At 38.8% G+C, this 27,873-nt stretch overlaps 1 protein-coding gene across 1 annotated transcript; it reads right to left on the bottom strand.

Annotated features, from left to right (window-relative positions):
• Positions 1 to 6,112: 6,112 nt before the first annotated feature.
• SLC5A7 (solute carrier family 5 member 7) lies at positions 6,113 to 27,575 on the bottom strand. Its single transcript, XM_005151354.3, has 9 exons — positions 27,417 to 27,575; positions 26,498 to 26,720; positions 21,722 to 21,835; positions 18,909 to 19,064; positions 15,068 to 15,216; positions 11,014 to 11,157; positions 9,056 to 9,209; positions 7,971 to 8,188; positions 6,113 to 7,229 (listed from the first exon to the last, which is right to left on the bottom strand). The coding sequence occupies exons 2-9, from the start codon at positions 26,673 to 26,675 to the stop codon at positions 6,606 to 6,608; spliced, it is 1,737 nt and encodes a 578-aa protein (XP_005151411.1). The 5' UTR covers positions 26,676 to 26,720; positions 27,417 to 27,575; the 3' UTR covers positions 6,113 to 6,605.
• Between the last annotated feature and the right edge of the window lie 298 nt (positions 27,576 to 27,873).

Raw genomic sequence — 27,873 nt, forward strand, 5'->3', positions numbered from 1 at the left:
ATAATGTACTTTGGATTTCAGAGGTGCTGGTATATGGGAGAGAAAAAAGGGAAACCTTAAAATCTATTAAAAGGATGGCTTGTGGAACTGCTCAGTACAGCATGCTATTGAACCTGGCAGAACTTCACTGCTTTTTCTGAGATTCGTTGGGATGATATGATATTTTAAAGGTGTCTCTCTCCTATTATTGACAGACTGTTGGTGTGTAGGCTATATGCAAGCTCATATGCAGACAACCCACTGTGGTGCTGAGGACAGACTTAATCAGTATGCTTGACCATAGACCAAAACAATGGAAGTGCCAAAGGAGGGAGAGGCAAAGGCAAAACCTAGAGGGTGGTGGGCAGCAGGCACCTTTTCATTTCTCTCACCATGGCAATGATCCTACCCATCCTCAAAGAAAGATTTCACAGACATGGCTCTGCAGTCAGTTTATTTGCATAGCTAACATAAAGTGGGCATCTCTGTCATCAGTACATCATCAATGAAAGGTAATCTGTGTCTTACATAATCACAAGATAACTGGAGCTGCCCCATTCCTTGGATGGCATGCCCTCAGTGATCCATCAGTTTTGGAGCATCTTTCCATTTGAGTCCCTCTGAAAATTATTTCTAATGCTTTGATGGATGTGAACTGCTGAGTAACACAAAGCACAGCAATCTACTCTCTGCTATTGATACGCAGATAATAATTATATTGCATTAGTAAATTGGCAGGATATATTCAATTCCTTTTGCTTGCAGTGAAATTCATTAGTAGCTTGGCAAAAAAATGGCCTTGTCATTTCCAATTTCATAAATGAATTTTAGTGTTTGAGTCATAACCACAGAAAACTCTCACTTGGAAGAATTAACAAGTGGCTAAGAATTTATTACTGTCATTTTACATTAAAGGATACCATTTAAACTTCAAGTATGCTTAGGCTTCTAGGAGGATGTGCATTAGGATCAGGAGCAACATGGGATGTTGGACTACAACACACCCTACGACATGTTTTTCTATTCACAGGATCTATTTTAGCAAAATTTCTGCTTTTTGTCTACAATATTCCAACTATTTCAGAAATTCAGTCATGTGATGAGGAATTTGCTTTTAATTCCCATTCCAAATCTATTATGTGGTATTTTATATCCATTAAAATTAATATATTTTCAGCTTAAATATGTCCTCTTACTGCTCTCTGTATATGAAGACAACCACTCTCAGCTTTCAGTACAAGGTTATTTTCTATCACCAGACATTTTGCAATTCTGTATTTATGTTCTAAGTACAAAACTGAAATAGCACCATTTCTTTTCTGTGTGTTGTCTGTTTGTGAAAGGAATCTATTGCCCACAGGACTAAAACTACTAATTTTCTGCCAATACAAAGCCTTTTTTTCCTGGTCTCTGCCAGATTTCAAATGTTTACATGATCATGCAATTTGAAGTAGTGTTTCTTTCACTAATAATATTGAAAGTGTGTCTGTCCATATTCTTTAAACCTATCTACTCCAGTATATAACCTCAGAAAATGCTCTTTTTAAATTCTTTTCCATCCAGAAATAGCTACTGTATCACCTTTCCCCTACCCTGTATGAGAGGTTTTCATATCTTGCTTCAATAGTGCTGATTCTTCTACTCCATTACCTAGGTTTCCTACATTAGTCCATAAACAATTGTTTCCTTCTCACAATTTTTCCTAAATCAGTTAAATATAGTCAACCTCATGAAATCTTTAATCCACAGAAGTACTTTCTTTTTAACCCCTACTACCCTATTCTTTAGCATAGCCTTATGCCTGACTACAAACTCATTTACATTAGTTTCCACCTGGTATTTATTAACACTAATTATGGAAAGAGGATGTTTCTCTCCCAGTCACAACACATCCCTTGCAGCCTAGATTGATGTTTTCCTTTATCTGTTTTTGTAGTCCTGATCACAGAAGGTCAGTGCTCCAGACAGTCAGGTGCAAATGCTCCCCTGAGAACTGAGTTCCTTTGAACACTTACTTAACATTAAATGTCACCAAATCCACCTTCTAGCACTAATTGCTCAGCTATGGGTTTGCTGTGATCATATTTATGGCTCTAACCTCCTTCATAAAGGATAACAGAAAGGAGGGGACAGATCTCACCAGTGTTTAAACTTCTTTTTTTTTTGAGTGGTGAGGCACTGGCACAGGGTGCCCAGAGATGCTGTGGCTGCCCCATCCCTGGCAGTGTTTAAGGCCAGGTTGGACGGGGCTTTGAGCAACCTGGTCTAATTGAAGGAGTTCCTGCCCATGGCAGGGAGTTGGAACTAAATGAGCTTTAAGGCTGCTTCCCACACAAACCATCCTGTGATCAAACTCCCAAAGCCCAAGAGAGACCTAAGTGTTACTGCCTCAAGGAAATGCCTATGCTATTTTATATTATTTGAAAATCCCAGCTTGTGTTTCACTCCATGAGTGAGCATCTCAGTGTTCTAGAAAACAAGCCAGTGTGTCTTATTTTCCCCTTACATCAGCGGATATTATTGTCCAGGACTGTAGCCATGATGGCCCCACTCATCCCCTGAGTAAAGACCAGCTCCCTCTCCGCTGGAGCCATCTCATTTCTGTGGGGCTATGCCTGCAACACAAAACTTCAGGTGATGCTGAGTGATAATAAAATAAACATCTTTATTTTTAATAGATGGACAAAACAGACCCAAAACCAGACAGTTGTTTTTTTGGTTTTTTTTCTGAATTGCATGGGCACTATTGAATACAATACAAATGAAGTTAAACCATATATATCTCTATTATGTTTCCTATCTGTTTTGTTAGGCATAATCTTAATATAACATTTCTGACACAGACAAAAATATACTTTTGTATTTTTTTTAACAACAGCCACAAATACTGCCCTGATTAATAGTAGACTTACAATAACTTACTGCACATGGAACTTGGTAAAATACGCTTGAAGGGCAGAAGGAAAAATTAATAACAGTTTTTTTTCCTACTATACTTACATTTGAAATTCTAAATTTTTGTACTATATGAAAATAAAAGATTAAATATGACTTTTGCTTCATTTGATCCACTTAATGTTTACATTCATTTCAGGTTCACAAAAGTATGTTTTATTTATAATACACATAGCATCCCTTTTGGACAAATATAATGAAATCTTAACATTTTTTGACATCTCAGCTATGTTCTTAAACTTGATTTTATGAACACATCTCATGCAAAGAAGTTAAAAAACCCTGTCAAATAAGTGTTATTCACAAATGTTAAAATATGAAAGTAAAATGTATGACCATGATATGAATATTTTATCTAGAAATTGTAGGCTCAGAAACAATAACTTCAATGTCTGAAGTGTTTGCTTCACTGACTATAGATCCAGTTTATGGCACAGTACTACTGTCTACAGATTGCACAAGTGGAGAAGGAGCAGCTGATGATTCCCATGAAAATAAAGTCTATTTGAAGAATTACATTCTGTTGGCATTTTTACTTCTGCATCTTTTTTTTTGCCTTTCTTTTTCCTCGGCCATCAATCATTGATATGGCCTTTAGTTACATGAACAGCTTTGTATAAATTTAATGGAAGGATCACTGAACTAAGGCAATTCTAAACAGACTTTGCACAGGGCTGTTCAGTTTGGCTTTTGGAGTCAACTTGTCCACTACTCAACCACATCAGGGGTTGTTGAAATCACGCAAATACACACGCAGAGACTTGGTATGTGGAAAGCAGAGTTATGGTCACACAATGAACATTATTCAGTGTCACTCCTCTCCTTTGTATGATAAATCTTCCATGGTGTGCTAAGTGCAAAAGTACTATAACCTTTCCATCTTCTCAGGCAGGACTGTAAAACTTTGTTGCAACCGTTTTAAGCCAAAGAATGCATAGACCTATCTAAATAGGAATAGTTTCTAAAATCACATGAATTTCACAAAAATATTTGTCAGGATAAAAAGTATAAAATATTCTGATAATGTTGAAAGCATCTGTCTTGAAATTTTTGGATTAACCCATTTTCTACTTTTTCCTTTTGAGAATTTGAAAAGCCTTTACATTTTTTATGGTAAGAAGGGAATAAAACATAAAAGGAACATTTTTTATATTTCAATCAGGTTTTCTTAAGTGATTCTAGATTAATTCCCTTCTCCTTTCCTTCTCATCCCACTAATGAATGTTTTGCAATAAATAACACAAAAAATGCTGCTGTATTCAAGGTATATGGCCGCTATGCAGCACCTCATAGTGAAAATCTAGGAATTCTTTGACAAAACTGAGGTAAGGGAAAATTTTTTTAGGAAGACCTTCAGGTGGCTGTAAAATGGGAACCTCTAACAATTAGGAACTGCAGAGTAAGGCATGGGCTATGTAAGGAGGCAAAACCATGGCTTTATATTTTCTTATAAGAAGGGATTCAGGCTAGTAGGTTTTGGTCAGAAATGGATAATAATTCAGCAGTGGCTCTGTTTTCCCTTCTCTTCCTTCCAGATAATCTCTTTCCTCTTCTCTTTTCCATAGTTCATAGGTCAATTAGTAGTGCTGGGCTCATATCGGTTTGTGAGATCCTCAGCACCCTGAATTTCATCAGTGGCTTGTTCAGTCACCCAGCAGGATTTTTTCCTTTCTTAGCTCTATTGTCTCTTCTGGGTTTTAATGCAGATACTGATTTTGATTCCCTCAATTCAGAGCACACTCAGTATTCATTAGCACAGTAGCATGATTCCATTCACAACCATATTCAGAACTGAGATGTAGTGTTATTTTAAAATGCAGTGTATGGAGAAAAAAAAAAAGTAAAAACCTCTAACATTAATTTCCTCTATGTATAAAACATATATATGCTGTTGAAACTCCACAAAAGGAGCAAAAACATATCTAAGGATTCAACCTTGTGAATGTTTATGTTTACACTGAATGCACAAGTTGATGGCTTCTTCCTTTAGCAGCAAAACTTATTCTTACATCTCCTATCCTCCAGTATAATTCCTCATGCTGTGAACATTAAAGAAAAATATTCACCAGTGATCAGCAACAGGAAGATACCAGGATTTCAGTTCAACATTTTGTGTCATGAGTAGATATTAGAAAGAATTACTGGGGCATAACTCTTAATTGTTCAGAAATCTAGCTATTGGATCACCTGCTGTGAAAGGCACATACCAATGGGGACAGGCAATCATCTTCGCCTTGGGCAAATGGAAACAACAGTGCATGTTCCCTACTGGCCAGGGCAAAATTGGAAGAGGTTTCACTTCCCTGCGTTGCTCTTTCTGGCCAGCTATGCTGTTAATGAGTAAAGTCTCATCTGTGCCTGGCCACTGCCAGTGGTCTGCAGAGTCACCACGGGGGTCCAGGAAGATGACTGTAAATGAAGGAGTTCAGCATTTAGTGGAAGACCCTGCTGTGCCTTTCACTATGCTTGTGGGTTTCTCTTTCAGTTCTCCTCCAAGATGTTACTGCTTTTGGAGATGGACACTTACAGACATGGAAATCTGTCCAGCAAGCCTGTTTTTCACATGGGAAATCAAATTTTTGAGGAAATGTGATTTTCCATGGAAGATCTATACTTTCTAGAGCAATCTCAGAAGACCAACCCAAAAGGGTTTTTAATGTCTTTAAGAATACTTATTTTTTATTAAATTAAAATTAGGAATTTTCCCCATGTAAAATCCTCTTACCCTCATTTTCAAGCCTTCTTGACTCTACTTGCTTTTCAATATTTGTTCCATTGCTGCAGTTTCTTGGTGTCAGACTGCTTTGTTCAGTGTTCATTTTTGATGAGTCAACATAAGGCTTCTTTTCTCAACACTGAAAAGTTCTATTTAGCTTATATGAGTTCAGTCATTTTTTCACAACTGAGTTTCAGTTCTCATTATTGCTTTAAAAATTTTGTTATCCTCTATTGGTGACAGCCACTAAGCACAGGAAAAAACGAACACCTACAGTAACATACTTTGCTTAATGTTGGCTTGCATTAAGTATAATTTTAAACTGGTGAGTTAATTTCTTTTATTAAAATATGATGTTTAGCACTCCTATGAGAATTTATTACTATTTGCACATTTTGCTGTCTTAGACAAACAATAAAATACTAGTTTTGTATTATATGAATTTCTTTATAAGGAAAGAAATGGCCAGTCCAAAACCCCAGGGAGGTTATCTGTCTTTGCTCAAGCAGTTAGCTCTTTAGTAATAAATCACTTATAACTGTGACAATACATTTTCACTTAATGCCAATAAAATGTTGTGACTGACAGTATTTCAGAGTGTCTGTATTATAATCTCTTCACTCCATGTCCTAGCTATATAACTTGCCCTTTTTCTGCTACATATATTTTCAATTGTAAATTTCTTTTTTTTTTTAATTAAACAGTATATAATTTTGTGTGGAAAGAATGTGTCAGAGTATATCTTTTGATAAACACACTATGATCTAATCCAACATGTTAGCTAATAGCAGAAGAAGGTTCCTCCCATGGTATGGTACTGCTCCTAGAAACAACTTAAAGAGTTGTGCAGTGGCATTTTATTCCCAGTTCTTGCTTTTCTTCTGATAAAATGCCTCTTACTATTGTTTGTGGAATATCCTGCTTTGTGTTGTTTTGCCTGGGGCTACCAGATTTGTTAATTGTCTTCAGCGTTGGACATCTCTGGACTCGAATCAACGTAATTGAAGGCTTCCTTGTTTGTGAACGTTGAGCTCAAAGTTAGACTGTGTCGTGGATTCACAGGTGCAAGTTCGTTTAACACAATATTGTCACTTTTTACAAGAGTTGCTTTGTCCATGTGTTCTCTACTGTACCTGGCAACAACAGCATCAAGGAAGTCCAGCTTTGGTGGCAAAGTCCCACTCTCAAATAAGTATTTGGCTAAATAGGACACTATAATGTTAGTAAAGAAGGATGTAAGCATAGCAAGTGTTTTGAATGGGAATCGCTGAATATAGATATTATTTTCATCTGGATAGCAGCCAGGGTAGTAGATCAGGGGCTGAAGGTAGAGGTATGGTTCTCCTCCAGTTATTCTTAGAACAAGGCCAAATAAGTATCCTGCAATGGCACCATAGGTATTGGTTCCTTTAATAAATAACACACACAAGAGCTGGGGGAATATGATGATATAGACAAGGTCAGAGCTGAGGTACCACAGGCCATAGACAGATGAAGCTAGCAGTGCCATTGCCGTTGCTGATGCTCCAAAAAGAAAAACAGTGATTCTCATGACCCACACGAGTTCTCTGTCTGAAGCCTGCAAAAAAAGGACAGTGTTAGTTGTTTTCTCAGGGCAATGTATGTATGCCTACATTTGTACACACAGTCAATATAGATAATGCATTGTGAAAGGAAATTTTGCATGACATTCAAAAATATTTACAAATGAATTTCTGTATCACTATCACACTACCTTCATCTCAAGTGCAAAATAAAAAACCCACAAGGGTTATGGTTGCTATTATCAAAGTCATTAATCTTTGAGCATAAGGAAATATTTGATAATGTGTAAAAAAAAAAAAAACCAAAACAACAGCATATTGCTAAAAATAACTTTTAAATATAAGCCCTATATGGCTCATCTATAAAATCTGCATCAGAATTTCTTCTCCATTTCCTAAGAAAAAGCCCAACTCACCAGCACATTCTGTTGTCAGATGATTTCCTGATAACACAATAATTCAGAAGCATGTCTCATATTGTTACAGATTTAAGAAAAACTTATGGTCGCAGCAATAATTAGAAGTTGTTTGGATAAACTGCAGTGCCATGAGAATTCTTGAGAGCTGCCTTCCCTGAGCTAGCTTTTTCACCCCTGTCATCAGTTACAACCATAGATATTTTTATGACTTTCAGTATATTCAATATCCTATTAGGAAGGAAATGTTATACTTTTTCTAGTCATAGGCAGGAATGTGAAAGGAGTGTTTCATTATGAAATTAGTTAAGGTCTCACCTAAAATTTTCTCTAAAAGTAAAAATGAAAATATAATCTCACATTTTGCCGAAAGGAAAGCTGGTAAATGTTCCGAGCAAACATGGAACTTGCTGATAAAATTGAAGAGTCAGCTGATGACATCACAGCAGCAGATACTGCACCGAGGCCAAAGAATGAGATATAGACTGGGCAAAGATACTGGAGCACGATCGGTAAAATCATATCTGCTTCTTTTTTAGTCATAGGATCAGGGACACCATATTCAGTCTCATTCCAGGCTGCAATATGAACACCGGTATGTTATTAGTCATATCAGTAGTCATCAGCTACAGCATCTCTTGACCTCATGTATAATGAAATATTCATGTTGCCACATTTTCATTTACATTACATTCAATGACTAAACTGTTACTAGGGCCAGACTGGCAATATTTCAGAGAGGCAGTGTCCCACTGGTTTCTGTTAGGCATCTCTAAGCTAAGTGTGACCACAGCTTGTGGTTATCCAGTAGGAAGTTTAATGTTTGCATTGCTCATAAATGTTGTTGTCTTCAATAAAGCAAGTGTGGGAACCATGTTTGTATGTGATGGTTTAAGCTATTCTCTTGGATTACAGACTCAGAACTCAAAGCCATGTGTGGAACATTTCTAAGAGTTTAGCTACATGGTCACTCTGCTAGGGATCACCCTCATTATGACAAAGACCTTGACAAGCATGTTTTGGTCAGGATAAGAAAATCCTGCTAAATCGTACAATCATTTAGAAGCATTTAGGTTGGAAAAGACCTTTAAGATCACAGAGTCCAACTGTTAACCTAACATTGCCAAGACCCACTAAACCATGCCCCTAAACACCACATCTACAAAAGCATAAGTACCAGAATCTAACTCAAACAATAAATATAAATATTAGATCTCCAAGTACATAGGGTGTAAAATGAGGTAATCTCAACCACGGGGGTAGGAGCAATTCTCCCTGGGAGAAATATTCTATAATGCCATTTTTCACTCCTGTTGAAGAAGTCTTGAGTTGACTAATGATGTCACCTGGCTAGATTACATCTAACACAAGCTTTGTAGGATTTACACACATTTATTGTACTATTCTTTTTATATTTATTCCACTGTTCATTTTTAAACATTTACCTGTAGATGCTCCAATTGCACCAATGAGTATTGCAGGAAGAGCCATCACGAGACAGCCAAAAGCAGCCAGAAATGATAAAACTTGAGCATATGTGGCAGAAGATGAGGAGAGAACTCGCTGGAAATAAGCTTGCCATGGGATTCCTCCTAACATCTGCAAATAGAATGGGTAGTATCCCATCACTGGGGGTTAACTCTGGATTTTTTTATATTGCCACATAAAATGTAGCAGTATTACTTGAATGCTGAGTGACGTGTTGCCACTCTTTCATTTATTTACTGAATATCAATCAGTCAGTAACAGCTATAACTTTCATTCTCACAAGTAATGTCAAACCTTTGTAAATTCACTTCAATCCCATTATTTTAGAAAAGTTATTCCTTTGTACAATTAGCAACACTTTGCACTTATACAGTCTCTGTAATCCCCAAGTATTTTAAGATGTATAAGTACTTGACAGAGCTTTATGAAAGGTTATAAAAATAAATTGTCATCTTCATATGTGAATACTTTGGCATCCAGTACCCTACCACTGTCAAAATGAGATTAGTCTCCAATAGGATTTGAAAGCAACATTTTTGAGTATGTGTGCCCATTTAAACACACTCTGTATACATTAAACTCAAGAATCTGAAAAATACTGTCCTACTGTCTTAAGCAAATATACCAATAGAAATTAGAGATGAAGCAGTAAAAGAAAGTTTCGTTTATGATGACAACCCTTCTCCTTTTATTGGGTATATAATAGTGACGATCCTGATTACTTAAAGTTATGTCTACAAAATATGACACAAGAGTATTATCAAAGCTTGGAAAACCAAGTGCTAACAATTCTGTATTGAGAGCAGGATTTGAATACTGTCCACTAAATAAATAAGTGCCTATTACTTAAGAGCATGGAAAGGAAAGAAAGCAAATTGCTCGCTAAATGTGTATGGCACAGTTCTTCACACTAAATGAGGCAGGAGGCATTTGGACCAAATAGTGTGTATGCAGGTGTTTCATATATTTTTCATACACACAGAGGGACCAAATGAATGTTTCACAGACAACCCTGATTTTGCTTGCGATTTATGACTGTTTTCCTTTGCAGCTATAATAATGTTCCTTTAACAAAGCTTTCCAAGCATGTGTAAATTTCTTGAGCTATAATGAAACAAACATGATGAAAAGAGAATGTGTCACAATTTGGCAACATCAGAGCTTTCCTTTAGTCATCAGCAGAGATTAAACCTTCAGGTTTACCAGACAAAATATAGCTGCTTGAGCTAATGTCACACTTTGGCTCTCTGAAAATCTCTCACTAGAAAATTTGAGCCCAATTACCAGAAAACTTTGAAGACTTTTGGTTGAGAGTATTTTAAAAAAACCCCACCATAACCCAATCCAGAGAAAGGATTCTCAAAGTACAACATCATACTAAAAATAGAGTTGCTCAAGAACAGTGAGAATAGAAAATGTTAGCATGTGTTGCCAGATCTTCTAATGGAAAGTACTTAATAACCACTGATCCCATGTGTAATACATAGGTATGGAATAACGAAAGCCCTCAGTTCAGTCTGGCGTATGTGTCCATCTCTGCAAACTTTTTCTACATCACCTATACCTAAGGCATATTTAATCATTTGTATGATGTATTGTCTCCTGCAATATATAAATTCCTCTGCCAACAATGACATCAGTTAAGTGTTAGCTGCAGACTTTTAATTAATTTTAGTATAAGTCAACTCTTTCAGCCTGATGATATTTAAATTGCATTCTTGGCAATGCTGACTTTGACAGCTGTGCTACAGTATTCTACTGGTATTTCACTGAAATCATTCAAATGTGCAGAAATATTGAGCAGGAGTCAAGAGGGTAAAAGTTTTCAGTTTGCTGGAAACTTTCAACTAGACTCTATTATTTTACAGCTGTCAGTGCTTAAATGCTTCATTCCTTCATACAAGCCATTACTTACCAGTAAAAGGAAATTGTCCAGCCATGTGTAAATGTCAAGTGAGTTGATAGATCCAAGCCAAGGTGCTTGGTGCACATGGTGCACAGCCGTGAGCCCAATGTCTGTCACTGCGGGATGGGACATTGCAAAGGGTACGCTGATCCACTGCAACCAAAGAGAAACATTTCGTTCAGGTCTAAAGGAAGCATTATAAATCTGTAAAATTTTAATATTAACATTGGTCTGTCTTTGTTCTTCTTGCATGATAAAGATCAAATACCAAATTGCCAAGATGGCTTGCAGAAAAGTCAGGTTATATGTCTGTTGAGCACCTCTGAAAACTAGGGAGCTTGGTAGTGTATAGTTCACCTCTGTCCTGGAGACTGTGAGTATAAGCAGAGAATTAAACAATGCAAATCACAAAATCAGCAGAAAACACACACTTATACATCTTCATTTTATTTTCCTTAAACTCCACATTTATTCTTTACACTCTTTCCTGGACCACAATTTTTCTCATCTGCATATAAACTTGTATGCAATAGCATCAGGATTTGCCAGTATACAGGCATGAGACATCACAAACACACCTGAAAGGCTGGGAATTAATTTTTAATTCAACACAAAACTATATCATGATAAGAGGGGGGTGCTCTTGGTGAATCCCATCTCTCTTACTCCAGAACACTCAGTGTTACAGCACTTTTCTGACTTGAGGGTAATTTCAGTCTGGGCTTTTAATGCTCTTTTGTCTCTTTGCTTTTGATGTAGACCAGAACATCAGTGGAGAAACCCTTCACAGACACAGTTTCTGCCAGAAGGTTTGTTTCCTTCTCCAACTGACTGTGTGTTTACTTGCCAACTCATTTTTCAGTGGTGTAACTTTGTATGAGGAGAACCTCAGCAGCTCCTACTGAGATGAAAACCAGGCTTTGTGCTATATGGCACAGACCATCACAAGCACGGCATCCTTAAAGATCTAATAATGTCCAAAACTACACAGATAACCAGAATCCCACTCCCCACGTTTAAGTGTATGGGATAACAGAAGCAAGGAGGAGAGAAATCAGATATCTTTCTCTACTTTATTGCAATAATTGTAATAATGTATGAAGAATATTTTGCAGCACTGCCTGTAATTGAGGCTGGCTTTTTAATTTATCATATACCATAGCATTCTGTTCTCAGTTACATGTTAAACTTTGCCAATTTAGGCCCTTGGAAAGAAAGATTCCCTTCTCACTGTCTGCTTGAGCTTTTCTGTGAAAGATGACCAAAGTGTTTCAACTGTCTCCAAGATATTTTGAGGGGGAAAATGAGCATATTGTCAAATTAGTAGATAATACTGCTGAGAAATGAATGGGGAACAATGTCAGTTGTATTTTTTTATTCCTGTTTGTGAATCTCAAATCTCAAACATGTCCAAGTGATAAGCTTCTGAAGAGCTCTAGTTTGCCCATAATCACCTGAGATGTTCAGTAGGGTAAATTTGTAAAGGTCCACCTGTAACCTTCCTGCCACAGCCCACAATATTGTAGGTAAAGTATTGCAAATGCATTATAGGCTTTTGTAAGCCATTCCAGTTCCTGACAGTAACCTAGCTCTTTGTGGTCTCGAGGACTACCTCTACATTAGTAAATAAAACAAGTCAAGACACTTGCTCTGGCCCTGTAGTTCACTGGCATGTCATGGTTTACATCCATAAATCTAGACTCACTTCACTGCCAAATAGCACAGTGCTCAACTGTTCCTGGGAATTATCTGTGAAAATACTAGTTGGAGTGTGCCAAAACAGGGCCAGGACTACGTTAACAACTAATCACTAGTAATGATCCTGTATTTTCACCCTGGCACTGCTCAACTTGCTTAACATAGACATAGACCAAATTTCTTCACTGGGCCTTTTCTAACCAAAATAGAAAATTCAATGTTTTAATGGAGGGCAAATAAAACCAAGGCTTGTGGAAGTGAATCAGAAGCTGGGACTTTATGTTGGGACTTGAAGCTTAAGGGTAGAAGTAGCAGGTACCTAGATGGGCCTGGACCTCATGGGGTTGGAAACCAGAATAAAATTACTTCTTATAGTGGCAAAAAAATTAGAATGGGTAATTAATAATACAGCTGAGATGAAGAGTCAGTAAATAGCGGGGATACAGTGCAGGATCAGGGAAGAACTTACTGGACAAGATGAAGAGCTGGGAATTGCAGGTATGAGAACTGGAGAGTGAGAAGGGAAGGAAAGAGACTACATGGGATTATAAGGAGAAAACCAGGGAAGTATGTGGAGTGGTTGGGGTAGAAGATATGGAAGCTTAAGGAAGAACCTGTAGCTGAAATAAGGAGCCAGGGTAGGGAATAGAAGTGACTACAACAAGCATCTCTTTGGTAAGGAGCAGGAGAGGAACAGACATGAGAGAAATAAGCAGTACAGTTGTGTGACAGTGAGACTATAAACTGCTCCGGAGCCTGGAGGAGAAGCTGTGATTACCTGGGCCTGAGACATCTTGTGCTTTGACAGTGTCCCATCTCATTTAAACTGCCTGACTTAGAGCACTACCATTTAGATGCTATCTGAGGCTTCCAGTTCCACTGATGAATCTTGAATATGGTTTCTTCTACATGGTGTTATTGCTATGTATTTCAAATAAGAAATTACATGAAGAGCCCAACCTAAATTAAAATGACACAATTAAAGCTATGGATGTATTTAGAAAACTGCTGTGCAACCTTCATTTGCCTTCCCCTCCCTGTCAGATTCATGCTTCCCTTAATATAGGATCCCATATTGCTATTCCCATGGGATCAGAGTCTTTATTAGCACATGAGTTGTTTTCATTGGAAAAGCATTTTTGTATTTTGATTTATCCTCAAATTTGGGAATTTCTGTAATGCATGCCATCTGTAAAAACTGAATGTTTCACAAACATCAACATGCATGTTAGGGAAGGAGACAGTATTTTCCCTATTGTGCAGATGAAGGACAAATGTATAAGAGAAGAAGATTTGGAATAACTTCTAACTTGAGGTGGCCAGCTGGAACTTGGATTTACTTTTTCACGGTATTTAGCACGATTCCCATGCAGTCAGTTAAATGGGGAATGCTTAGCACTTCTGCAAATAATGCCAAAGGCCTCACAGTAGGATGCCACAGAGGGAGGATGCACACAGGGTAGGTTAGTGAACACCTGTGCTAGCACTGGCTGAAGCAATTTACCTAGAGCTGCACAAGAAATCCAGTGAAAGCAGAGAAAGAACTCTGGGTCCCCAAGGTGACATTCAGTTTCTTCATCTTGATCCACCCCATTTATTTCAGCCTGTCTCAGTTCCCTGCACACCTGTGACCATCTATTACTGCTGCTAGCAAACAAAGACAGCAGCTGCTTTGATTGCACCCCTGTGATCTGAGCCCTGTTGCACTGATATTTTTTAGAGTAGGGCTTAAAGAACAGCAGTAAATAAAAGCAAAGGCTACCAACTAGTATATCAGTGATAGCTGATGAGAGGGTATTTATACCACCAAATTCAAACAGCAAGCAATATGGTGACACTTTCTATATCATGGTATCCAAGGATGGTGGAGGGAAAAAAGGGAAAAACCAAGAAGGTGATTTAAAGCAGGTGGCTAAATAAGTTGTTTCAGTAGGTGACACCTACAGGAAAGAGAAGCCAGAGAGCATCAGCTGTGCAGGTCCTATGCCAGTGTTTCTGGACTGCTTTACTGACTGCTTCATATGTCTGATGCCTCCTTCCACTACCTGTGCCATAGTCCTATGGACAGATAAGGAAGGAGACAGCTCCAGTCCTATTCTTGAGTTAGATATGTACTCAGCAGGAAAATTGCAAGTGTGTTTGCACTATCAAACTAGTTGATAGAATCAGGCCTCTTGGTCAGCATTGTTGTTAAATCACGGGCTGTACTGTGGTGTAAATGCAGACTCTCTAAAATCAGCACTCTGTGAGTGGAGATATTCCTTCTCCATGCTTTCAGTGAAGACACAATTCCAAAAGCTGGGCAATATGTCTCTGCAATCATCATAATCCTGAAGAAAGAAGGAAAAACAAAAGCCAAACTTACCAGTCCCAGGAAGATGCAGAAGAGCTGAACTACATCAGTATAGGCCACAGAATAAAGCCCTCCCACAAGCGTGTACATAGTTGCAATCAGGGCAGAAATAATGACTGAAATATTGATGTTAACGTCAATGATCACACTTATAGTGGCGCCTATGGGGAAAAACGAAGCACTATGCGTTAGTGCATGTCTCGGTATGTCTGATGATACTGATCAGTTTTGTTAAGTTGCATATACAGATACTGGTCTGACACTGCAACAACATGAAGATATTCCCCCCTTTATCTTCTGCACAGCCCTTAAGTACCTTTAAAGGGAGTGAGAAAAGTGTTGGCCTAAGTTTAGCATCTTTCATTTTGCAGGTTCTCATGAAATAGAAGATGGAAGGGTCCCAACAGACTTCTTTTACATTGCTCAAGCTCTGTAAGGACTACACTTGTTCTACCAGGGAAAAAGCAGCCATGTACAGACAGCTAAACTCTCTGAGTGAGTTGCAGCCACATGGGTACAAGTGTATCACTGCAGTAAAAGCTGTGCCTAGGGAAGGTCTGCTGCAATATATCGCACCCTTTTGTACCTCACTGAAGCTTCAAGCTGACCCCTTTTGGCAAAGGAAGAAATGGTAGAAGAGGCATCAGCTATAGCGGCTCTTCACTGGAGTCTCTCCAGTACGTCCATGCATGTATTGAACACTGGATCCAGCACACCAAATGTGTCTCAGCAGTCCTGAGGGCACATAGCGGGTTCATGGTCAACTTTTTTGCTTTCTAAGACTCCTGAGTCCTTTTCTGCAAACCTGCTTTCCAGCCAGTCCCCCTTTGCTGGGACATCAGGTTTTATCTCCCCAGTTGCAGAACTTGGCGTTTCCCTTTGCTGAATTTCATGAGGTCTCTGAATTTCATGAGGTTTCTGAAGGCCCATTACTGCAGCTTATTGAGGTCCCTCGGAATGGTAGTACAACTATCTGGTCTATCAGCAGCTCCTCACAGTTTTTGTTTTCTGCACACTAGCTGAAGATGCACTTCGTTTCATCAGCCAGGTCATTAATGAAGATGTTACACAACACAGGACTCAGCAATGACATCTGGGGTGCACAACTGGTGACTGGCCACCCGGTGACACCCATGCTGCTGAGCCCAGAAGTTCAGCAGTTTTCAGTCTTCCTCACTTCCACTTATCTAGTTTGCACTTCATCTGTTTGTCTATCAGGATACTACAGGAGATGCTGTAAAAACCTCCTTTTGAAATCCACAACATGCCCTGCTCTCCCTTCATGAACCAAGCCAGTCAGCTCATCATAGAAGATTTCAGGTTGGTCAGAATGAATCCATGCTCATTCCTCCCTAGTCCCCTTCTTGACCATCTTTTGCTTGGAAAGTAGTTTCCAGGAATATTTTCTCCATCACCTTCCCAGAGACTGAGATGAGGCTGACCAGCTTTTAGCTCCTGGTGTCCTCCTTGAAGATGGGAGCAACATTTGTTTTCTTCCAGTCTTCAGGAACATCTGAAGGAGGACAGTCTTCAGATTACTGAGACTATCCTTGCCATGCTATCAGCCAGCTCCCACAGCATCCATTGGATGCACCCCATGAGGTCCCATGAAACTGTGTCTTTCCAGTCAATTTAAATGTCTTCTAACTTAATCCTCCTCCAGGAAACCTTTCTTGCCCTGGGTTATATTAGGTGATTCCTAAAGGCTGCTCTTACCAGCAATGAATGAAGAAGAGCAGGTACTGAGTACCTCAGCCTTTTTCACATCTTTTGCCATCAGTTCTCTGTCCCATTAAGCAGAAGTTTATGTAATTTTAGAAGGCTTTCTTGCTGCTCTTCATGGCCAGATTCATATCCAGATGGACACTGGCTTTTCCAAACCCACCTCTGGGTGCTTTGACAGTGTCCTGAATTGCTTCCAGGTCACCCATCCCTGTTTCCACCTCTTGGATGCTTTCTTTTTATGTGTGAGTCTAGTCAGGAGCTCCTTTTTTATCCATGCAGATCCCATGCATTGTTTTGCTGATTGTCAAGATGACTGTTCTTGAGTTCGGAAAAGGTGATCCTTGAATATCAACCAGCTTTCCTGTATATCCCTTCTTTCCAGGGGTGTCGCCCATGGGATTAGTCCAAACACACTCCTAGGAAAGCTATGACCTGCTCTCCTGAAGTCCACTGTTGTGATCCTAATTTTTGCCTTGCTCCTTCTTTTCATAACCCTGCATTTCACCATCTAATGAACATTGCAGCATAGTCTGCCTTTGACCTTTATATCCCTAACTAGTTCTTCCTTGTTTGTAACAGGTTCAACAGAGCACCTCTCTTGATCAGCTCACTGATCATTTGTATCGCAAATTTGTTGTCAGTGCACTCAAGAAACCATGCTTGTGCTCCCTGGCACTGCTGTTCCAGCAGCTAGCAGGATGGTTATACATTTCTCTTAGGTGAATGAGCTATCTCAATGGATTGCAGTGTTTAAAAAACATGTTCAAAAAATCCTCTCCTTATAATTAGAGTGATTTCAAAGAAACGTTTTGCAACAACTCAGTCCTTACAGGTATTGTAGATGGATATTCTTGGCCGCATAGGTGGAAAGGTTCTGGTAGTAGAACACAACACAATGTGTCATATATAAGAGCTGCTGAGAGCTGCCAGGTTTGGTTTCTTTTTGGATTAAATATTCATCAGTGAGGATAGGTGTGCAAATCAGGAGGTATAACAGAACTAGATTATTCATGGAGTAGTTAAAAGTCAAAACCTTCAATGACCTTTATAATCATTGACTGTCTTTAACTGTAAGATGTTAATATAAACCTACTAGAAAGGTATTCACACAATTTGGTTTGAAATATCACAGATTAGCTTGTTCTCAATCAAAAAGAAAGTATATTCCAAATACTCAGAGTGTTCTTCAAGTTATTCAACTCCTATCACCTCAGCATGAAGTTTGTTCTTAGTCCTTTAAGGGTTTTGTGACAAAATTGTGGTAAACAAGCTCCCCATTGCTTTGCAGTTCATCAGAGCACAGTTGGAGAGTACCTTCAAAGTTTATTTTCTGTTTAAAATAGCTTGTGCTAGAAAACATTACCCCATGCATACACACTATAAGAATGATTAGCTGGTAAAAGTCAATTACTGGTGCTTCAACTCAAGGGCTTTCTCAGGTCTTGAAGGGATTGCTAAATTCAGTCTTGAAATATAATTAAACACTCTGGAAAGTGATTTTTTTTTTATTTTTTTTTGTCAGGGCTGGATGAGTAGTTGGGTTATTTTCTATTGAGTCATAGCTCAAATAAATCTCTGAATTCTTTCTTGAATCCCAAGTGTTTCCTTCATTTTGTCAAGTAGAAAGCCATTTAGAATTGAATCATACCTCAATTTATTGATCACAGTGTGTTTTACTTCTGTTATTTGTGCTGTGGAAAGTTCTGTATATGCACATCTCATATATGCAAAGGATTGTTTTGTTTAGATGCACTGGCAGTAATGTTTCATATCTTTAAGAGAAGCTGGGTCAGCCTTGACACAAACAGGACACTTCAGACATCCACATTCATGTCATCCTCAAAATTAAGGGGAATTTGTTGTTAAACCTTTTAATGCTTTTTGATAAGGAACAACTTAAAGACACTTGAAAATTAATAGATACTTTGTGTGTCTTTCCATTTCCAAAATAATTAATGGGGTACTATTACCAGGTTTAGATACTAGTTAGCACAGGCCTGAGAACTGTCCCACTCTGAACCATTTGGCTAGGATAGCTAACATTTGAAGCCAGAATTTTAATGCATTTCTGATTTTCTTAATATTTTCCACCTGTGATAAATTAATATTTGTACTGCTTATTCCTTACCTAAGGCAGAGAAGATGGCAGCAGCCCAAAACATTTCTCCCATTAAAGCTGGAATAAACAGTAGCCCTCCCATCCTTTTTCCATAAAGCTGCTGAAAGGGGTCTAGCATTGTCACATAGCCTTTGGATCGCATAGGTTTTGCAAAAAAAAGGCCACCTACAAAGAAAAGTAGCATATGACACCAGCTGCAGTGGAGAAATGCATTAATGGTAAGGGATAAAACATTGATTCTCAGTTAAGGGTACAAAAATTCCTGTTTTGTTTTCTTTTTTTTAAAGAAATAAATACAGTTACAATACCTACTAAGAACTCTTACTCTCTTACCTTACATCTGTCTACAGAGTTACATAAACACACCTACACCATTAATACCTATGGTCTGATATTGAAAAATAAGTTTGTCTTAATTTGTCTAGCTCAGTTTACTTAATCTGTCACTATGGATGCTGTCAGATATTTTTCTAATTGTGGATCTGCCTAAGGGAATGTCTTTTCTACCTAGAACAGAATTCAGCATGCATTTTCACATGGTCCTACCTGAAAAATGAAACTGTCTGGGATTCCCAGATCAGAAATATGAGTCCACACATGTGTTTAGTGCACACACAACAAATCTGATTCTTTCAGGACAATTCAGATTTATTATGTGTGCTTAAATCAACCTTACTACACCTGCAGGGTAGGTCAGACGCCTTCTAGGATCTGCAGGTGTTGGGCTCCCTGAACATTTGTCATACACTTGTTTAACTTAGACATGTTCAGGAATTTTGGTATATCATAATTCTGCTCTGCGTGATTGGTGTATGCGCTGGATATGTGTATAAATGTGCAAAGGCCTCACCTTTCTAATGTACAGTCCTCAGTCCTCAATTTTTTTTCTGGCTGGTTAAAAGAAAGCTCAGGGAAGCTGAAAGAGTCTTTTGAAAGAGAGCTTTTCGTACGAAACCCTGTGTAATTGAGATCTGCACATGACAATAACTACTTCTGTAGACTTCTACCACAATAAAACTACTGAAATGCAATGTATAAGGTATAGTAAAAAACACTGGAAGAACAGTCAGTTCTAAATAAAATCTACTGTACATTATCTGGTGACCCTTACTTAGGTCCTTCATCACAAGATATGTAATGTATCTATCGTATTGTACAGAATATTTTCCATGTTTCTATGTATTGCCTTATATCACTCATGTTTCTTCATTTCATTAAGTTCCCTGAATGGAACGTGTCAGTTTACCAATCACATTCTACTTATACTACTTATGTTAAATCTGTCTTTAGGCAGATTGTTTGGATGCAAAAACCCTTGGGCATCTTTTCACTATTCTTGGATTGGTCATGGATCCTGTTCCTATTCCTCTTGTTATGTCATCATTACAAAAGACAACTAAAAGAACAAAAAAAGAGTTAATGGTATTATGAGATATTAGGATGTCCAAGCATCTGTCAAAGGAAATATGAGATATTCTAACCTTTAAAACTAAATTACTTGAAAAACTAGGGAAAGTGGTATACAGCACAACGTTAAACTAACAGGGAGATTATATCAATCTTAAATCCTTAAGTCTGAAGCAGTAATATCTCTTCTAGCCTTGAATTTATAATTTTTTTTTTTTTCAAAGGAGAAACAACTCCTCCCCTCAAACCTGCAGGTCCAGATCACTCCTACAGAAATGCTTTCCTCTCTGTGCTCTACAGAGCAATATATGATGCAGACTTCTCTGCAGAGGCCATTACAGCTTTTCAGGAAAAAAAGGCTGTACATCTAAAACCAGCTGGAAATGAGGGAAGGGGCTAACTCAACCCTTGCTGGGCTGTTATTCATTTGTGTCAATTTTACAAAGCCTAAGAGTCAGGAAGATACTTGTGACTATGATCCTAACAACCACTTAATGAAACTGATGGATCCTGACTCTCGTGACCTTATAATGACATCAGCTGATCTCCAGGCAGACATCTACTGTTGTTTTCCTTACAGGAAACAGAGCTGCTCTCAGGGTTGGGAACTGCTACTGGAATTGGAGCTGGCTTCTCTCTGGCACATGCCAGAAAGGAACATCTATGATGAAGGAGGTTTCTGCCTTCAACAACTAGGACATGCCATAGGACAGCGTTTTCAAGGAGAAAAAAGAGGGAATCTGAGTTGTACAGGAAGAAATAGAAGGGGCAAGAAGACCTGATAAGCAACCAAGGGAAACGAAGGGATAGGCTAGGTGGGAGGGCCATGAGAAAAGACACAATATAGTCTGAGAGGTCAAGTATTATTGAAAAGGCTAATACATCAGTCATATTAATGAAAGATGAAAAACACAGGATCTTTTTTGTAACAACGTTCCTTTTAAACAGTTTAATCAGCAGTTGCCTTGGGGACATGATCTGTTCAGATACAGAGAGATGTAGTTGACAATTTTGTAGTGTATTCATCATGGCTACAAGGCAATACTTTCATTGCAAGCTGCTCCACATTTGAGACACAGTAAGAATTTTTGAATTGATATTATTTCTGAGACTACGTTTCAAGAATTAGAGGTCACAGCATTAAATAATTATAATGCTGCCTGTATTTTACACTCTCACCCTGCATACAGCAGGATTGTGTCCTCCATAGATCACTGTGGTTGTAATAATCAAGTAGGTCTTGCCAAGGCATTCAGGTGACTTAAGATATCAAATTATTTATAGCAATTTTCTCTTTTTCTTTTTTAATAGCCAAACCTGTCAGCAGAGAGTTCCAGTTTATCTCAGTCTACATGATGGACTTGTCATCAGAGCTGTTTAAAATGAGAGATGATTAGCTTTAGTTCTTTGCTTACCTAAAATCAGACTAAGGGAATATCCAATAGGTGCCTGAGCCCAAGCTAGACCATAGCCTGGGACATACACAGCTTCTGCTGTCCCGTTGATATAACCTCCTCCAACCCAAGTGGCTGAAAAAGAAGAGGTGGAAAACTCTTTAATGTGCACAAAGCAAGAAATAATCCCATGTTGTAGAATTAAATTCTCATCACTTGTAATATTGCTAATTTTATTATATGTACAGTACAAGCACCAAACATGGCATTCTTATATAAAAGATAGTTCTAGTTCAAAAAACTTAAACATACAACTTAAGCGTACAAAAAAAGAAGTCAGATCTACTGAGAGAATCATCCACTTGTTACCCACCCTTGTGTCCATGTTTGTAATCGCCCTGGTCCAGGTGCAAGACCTTATACTTGGTCTTGTTGAATTTCATGAGGTTCACTCAGGCCCACCTCTCTAGCCTGTTAAGGTTCTTCTGAATAGCATCCCTTCCCTCTAGAGTATCAGCCTCACCCCTCATCTCAGTGTCATCTGAAAAACTTGCTGAGGGCACACTCAATCCCAGGGTCCATGTCCCTGACAAAGATGGTAAATAATATTGGTCCCAGTAAGGTCCTTGGAGGGACACTACTCATCACTGGTCTCTACCTGGACATTGAGCCGTTGACTCCTGAGCCTATGCCTACCTGGAATGTGTGTTTCCTATTGTGTCTCAAACAGCATAAACTTATGGAATAGGTTGTAAAGACCTGTATGCAATAACAAAGATAAATACTTAGAAAAGGAATTGTATTTGTCTCTTTCCCTGGAAAAAGCATGAGCATGACTACTGCATGAATACACACTTCCAGATGTAGAATAATGTCTCATAGTCAAGGACAGATGTCCAGCATTGCTGCAGCTGTGGTGAGGAAGGCTTCAAGGCCTGATATCAATTTGCCTGGGGTTGCTACTGTGGCGGCGGATGTTCTCCAAGGTGCTCTGGGTCATTATGCCTACCTAATTTATCTTCTTCTGGAGGGGATGAAGTGGCTTCCTTCTGTGTGATATTGCCTAGTGGACATTGCCCTCCCCTGACTGGGAACAGGAGCAATGCTCTGTGGGTATTTATTGCTGTGTAACATAGAATGGATTATTTAGCACTTATTTTCAATTTGATTTCTTGATTTCTTGGTTGTGGTTTGAAAAATAGCTGCCAATCAATATTTCAGTACACATGACTGCTCTGGAACATCTGCCAAGGACCCCAGAGCTCTTGAAAGGTGCTATATGGCTTTTTCTGAGGGGATGAATGAGTAGTCAGCATGTACATTGGCAACAGTAAATAAATTACAAAAGAAATAATGGGATATGATAGGACAGGATTTCAGCCTTTGAAATTAATTTGCTGATCCTCAGTTTGCTAAGCCACAATTTAAAGTTTGTTTAATACCTTTTTGAGTAAAATTCTTTTTTTTTTTTTTTGGTCTAAATCAGACAGAAGGAATATAAAATTTAATAATATATAGAAACATTGATGTGGTAATCTGCCTTAATCTTCTCTTTGTCTGCCATCTGAAGGACCAAAACATGCAGGAAATACCAACATCCATTTAAAACATGAGAAATGATCAGACACATACCAAAGATACAGAGTGCAATTCCGCTCCTAGTTCATATGAAGAACACAGAAATTAATTTCAGAATTCTGCTCCATCCCTGGCAGTGTTCAAGACCAGGCTGGATGAAGCCTTGGGTGATATGGTTTAGTGTGAGGTGTCCCTGCCCATGGCAGGGGGGTTGGAACTAGATGATCTTAAGGTCCTTTCCAACCCTAACTATTCTATGATTTATATATAGGTATATATTAGAAAATCAGATATTTTTCTTGGCACTTGTTTATGAATGATCCCTTTTTATGACCAGTAAAATCAATGAATCAACTTATCAAGATCTGTAAAATGAAAACCCTGACCTCAGGATTACAAAAAAGAGAATTTTCTAATTTTTTTTTCTCCTTGTGGAAGGATACGCAGCTCCATCCAACTAAAATGAATAAAATTACATCAGCAGATTGTTACCTTTTTGGTCATGTTTGTAAGCATTCGATTGTCACCTCAAATACTTCCTTTGGGGTTTAAACTCGGTTACTGCAATAAGAATAGACCCATGTTTGTCTCAGATACCACTTCGAAAGAATTTCACCCACAAATTATGGAATGCTAATGTTTAATGAAACATTTTAACTATAGTTATATAAGAATGATAGAGAGATTAAAGGCGTGTCTCCTATGTACTATGCTAGTTCATATTAATGAGCTGCTGTGATGTTCTCTTTCTATCTCTTTCGATAATTGCAGACACACACAGCCTTCAACAGGCTTTATGTTAGGCATTTCAATAGCTAGTTGATACAACAGCTTCTTCAGGATAATTATATGTATCCAAATATGTCCATAGCCATTATTCATGGGCAGCACATTTGCTTTAAGGTTTTTCAATGTCATTTAGAAAATCAACTACAATTAGTTTGTAATCTTGAGTCTACTCCTGTGAAGCCATGATGCTTATGCTCTGAATTTTAATTTAAATATATAGGCTGGGTTCTGTCGTCCTCCCACCAAGTAGCCTTAGAAACTAACTCCATTTCTGTAGCCAGTACCCATGGAACATGGTAGTATTTGTCTCGGTCGAGAATGACAGAATTAGGCCTTATCTCATAACCAAAAATACTTCATGTCCATATGAACAATATCCTTTCTGGAGATCTTGAAGAATCTTTTGTTTTCTTGTATGGAAAAGGCTTTGGTTTTGATTCGTGTTTGGACAATTAAAACTGAAAAAATACAAAGATGATGTCGTATTAGCCATACATCTCTGGAGGCATGGCTGTGAGATACAAAATTGGCATCTGTCGTTTTTAAAGAAGCAAATATGCTCTTGAATAATGCAACCATTTAGTAAGAATTACTGCGTATTTTGATGAACTTCCTTTCATAATTATTTTGTTACAGTTTTACAAACTGAGTTCCCCAACCCCCTTCTCTGAGACAAAACTTGGACTAACCCCTGAATCAGTAGCCTAGCCTGGTGCCCACATGTGACTTAGCGTGCCAGGCATGATTCTCCGAAACTGAATTTACTTGCCGTAACAAGCTTTAATTGCCCAATTTAAGGAAGGAGTAGGAGAGAAAGTGCACAAATCCTGATAGTATAAAATATATGAGTGTTTTAGCTGCCCAAATACTTTAGGATCAGCCTGATATGCCACCACAGGGATGATCTCCTACACCGTCTCTACAGCTTGCATGAAATGGAATGAGCGTATGTGGCTGTGGATTGTGGTAGCTACAGAAATTGCTTGCAATATAGGAAGCCCCAGTTCAAGTCTCATCTCTGCTTCAGCTGTTATGAAGAATATTCCTGTAAAATGGGATTAAGGAGATCAGAATATGTGTCTTCTTCCACAAGCAAAGTCGTTAGTCATAACCATTTGAGCGGGGCATGTCTTGTTCTGTCTCTACTCCCTGATCTAATGATTACAGTTCTGTGGCAAGCAATTTCTCTGCAAAATATTCCGGTTACAATGCTCTTGAAACATTTCATTCAGCAGAAAGCAATCAAACCAGATCTTCCTATCATATTTAATGTTTCAATATCCAGTGGATATGTGATACAGTAAATTAAAGCAAAGTGTGAAAAGTAGAATGTCTGTCTATATTCAAACTTCACTGACTTTTATAAACATTCTTTACTCCACATTCCAATATTCAGTCTATGTATGAGCAAGATGCTCCTGAAGGGGTGAGGAAATCTCTTGATTAAAGAATGCAGAATTCTGGACCAAGTTTTTATGTGTCTGTTTTTGATTAGATAATTGTGAAACCAGGGCAGAGCAAAACAGCAAAACATAACCTGGGAAATCCAATGTGGCAACTGAAGGGGCTTTGCCTGAATAGGACTTAAATTAATTTTTTAAAAGGGGGAAAAAATGCCTGAATGAAAATGGTGGGCCAATTCACACTTCTTACAATGCATTTCCCCCCCCCCACCCCCCCCCCCATATCATATGTTAGCTGTTAGCCTTGACATTTTGCATCATATTATGAATATTTTGTTTATCCAGGTTCTGGGTAAACCAGACACCTGGTTCTACTGGGTCTGAGAGCCAAACAGCACTGCTTACAAGATTAGTGAGGAACTCTTCCTTCACCCAGGCTTTTCTCACTGATACTACTATTGACAATAACGTATGATTTTGTCAACCTGCTGCAGAACAAGTTAAAAGATTGCACAATGTAAATTTGATGAAATCAGTGGAATTACAAGTTTGGATTTAATCCAGTTTTCTTTTAGAAACTTATTCTTAAGTGATGCTGGACATTCCCCCCATCTTTTTGCGTGTAAACTTTGTTTTACTCAGATTAAACAAAAATAACTCACCATTTTGGACAGCTTTAACAATAACAGTTCTTTTAAAACTGAATTTCTTATTATCTATATAAATTCTATAATTTTGTCCCAAACATATTTATCTACAGTGAATATAAAAGCAATCAGTAAGAATTTTAATATATTCTTCCTTTCTGATGCTAAAATACTTGTTTTTTTTTGTTTTTTTTTTTTTTTACATAGATGCTACATTGGGCTGTTCACTAAACAATGTTAATTGCAATTGGAAAATAAAGTAGATGTATCTTTTCCATTTTGCATTGTTCAACACGTAGATTACACTTCTTCATTCAGATGGAAAACTGACAAGTTATATGCTGGTTAGGAAAAAAATAATAAATGTGGTTTTTACATACCAGTCATTGTAAATCCACCAACTAGCAAGCCAATGTCTCTTCCACCGACTATAATAGCTTCGCTGCGATCTCCTTCACTGCCAGTGTTCTTGGTTTTCCAAGCAGCCCATATTCCAACCGCCAGTATAGCCAGGTAGAATACAATTATGGCCACCAGTCCCTCTGCGTGGAAAGCCATACTGAAGTTCTGTCTGTTTCTTTGATTGCTATTTCATTAAGACCTCTGGAGAGAATGCAATAATAGGTCTGCTTTTAACAAACCTGGTAAGATGCTTTTTTGAATCAGTGTACAAAGAAAAGTCAAAAGGTTACTAAAGAGACTATTCTGGTGATTTTATGAAATGAGTATTTCAGATGCAATTCATACTGAGTTTACATGCCATTGAAAATGCCTGTGGAGCAACAAGCAACAATTGTAACCTGCGATTAATAAGGGAAATGATGTGACTGAAAACTACACGACTCTTTGAAAATCACTTTTTGAGCACTAAATTCTTTTAGCATCGTCATCAAGTCCCCAGTGCCTGCAAATTCTTCAGTAAATAAACAGTTTGGTACATGCAGTTGGATAGAAGATCTTGGCCATGTGAGCTGTTAGAAAAGTCTCTAGTTAGCAGACAAGCCACAGAAGTGTTTTAAGTTATTTAAGAACTATAGATAAGCAATAGCTACAGCAGCAAAGCACATCTTTGAGTCTTTCTGTCGAAATGCTCAATCTTTCCCCCTTCTATCGTCTCCCGTATTTAAAAACCTACTCTTTCCTTTTTGCAACGCTTGACTATCATTGAAAGTACTGATCATTTGTCGTTGGCAATTTGAGAAGTAAATGGAAAGATCAAAGGCTGTCGAACGGCAGAAATCCTAAGGTATACGAATTACAGCGGGGGAGAACTCCCGAGAGACACAAGCAGCCCCCTACCACGCCTTTCCCGGAGCCCCCAGCTCTTGCCTCGCCGCTCCGCGATCGCTGTCACACAGCCGCGCCGGGACGACCCATCCGCGCTCCCGACGGCTCCACGGGAGCCCTGCGCGGACGGAGCCAGCTCGACCTACCGAGGGGCTCCGCACACCGCGCTCCGCGGAGCCTCCGCGCGTCCCTCCGCGCCCGCGCACCCCCACCCTGCCGCTGTCCTCCGCCCCGAGCCGTCGGGGAACGCCGCCCGCCGCACCTGCGCTCCGCCGCCGCGCTGCCCCGCAGCCTGCGGGGCACGGCCGCCCATCCCGCGGGGCGGTGTCTGGGCTGAGCCGCGGGGGCTTTGCCCCCGCCCGGGGTTATGGTGGGGGGAGGAGGGTGGGGAGGCGCAAAGGCAGGATCGTCTTTTCCGTCTTCCCGTCACGGTGCAGCGGGAGCTGAGGCTGCGACGGGGGGGGATCGC

The sequence above is a fragment of the Melopsittacus undulatus genome, chromosome 2 (genome assembly GCF_012275295.1).
Source record: "Melopsittacus undulatus isolate bMelUnd1 chromosome 2, bMelUnd1.mat.Z, whole genome shotgun sequence".
Lineage (NCBI taxonomy): Eukaryota > Metazoa > Chordata > Aves > Psittaciformes > Psittaculidae > Melopsittacus > Melopsittacus undulatus.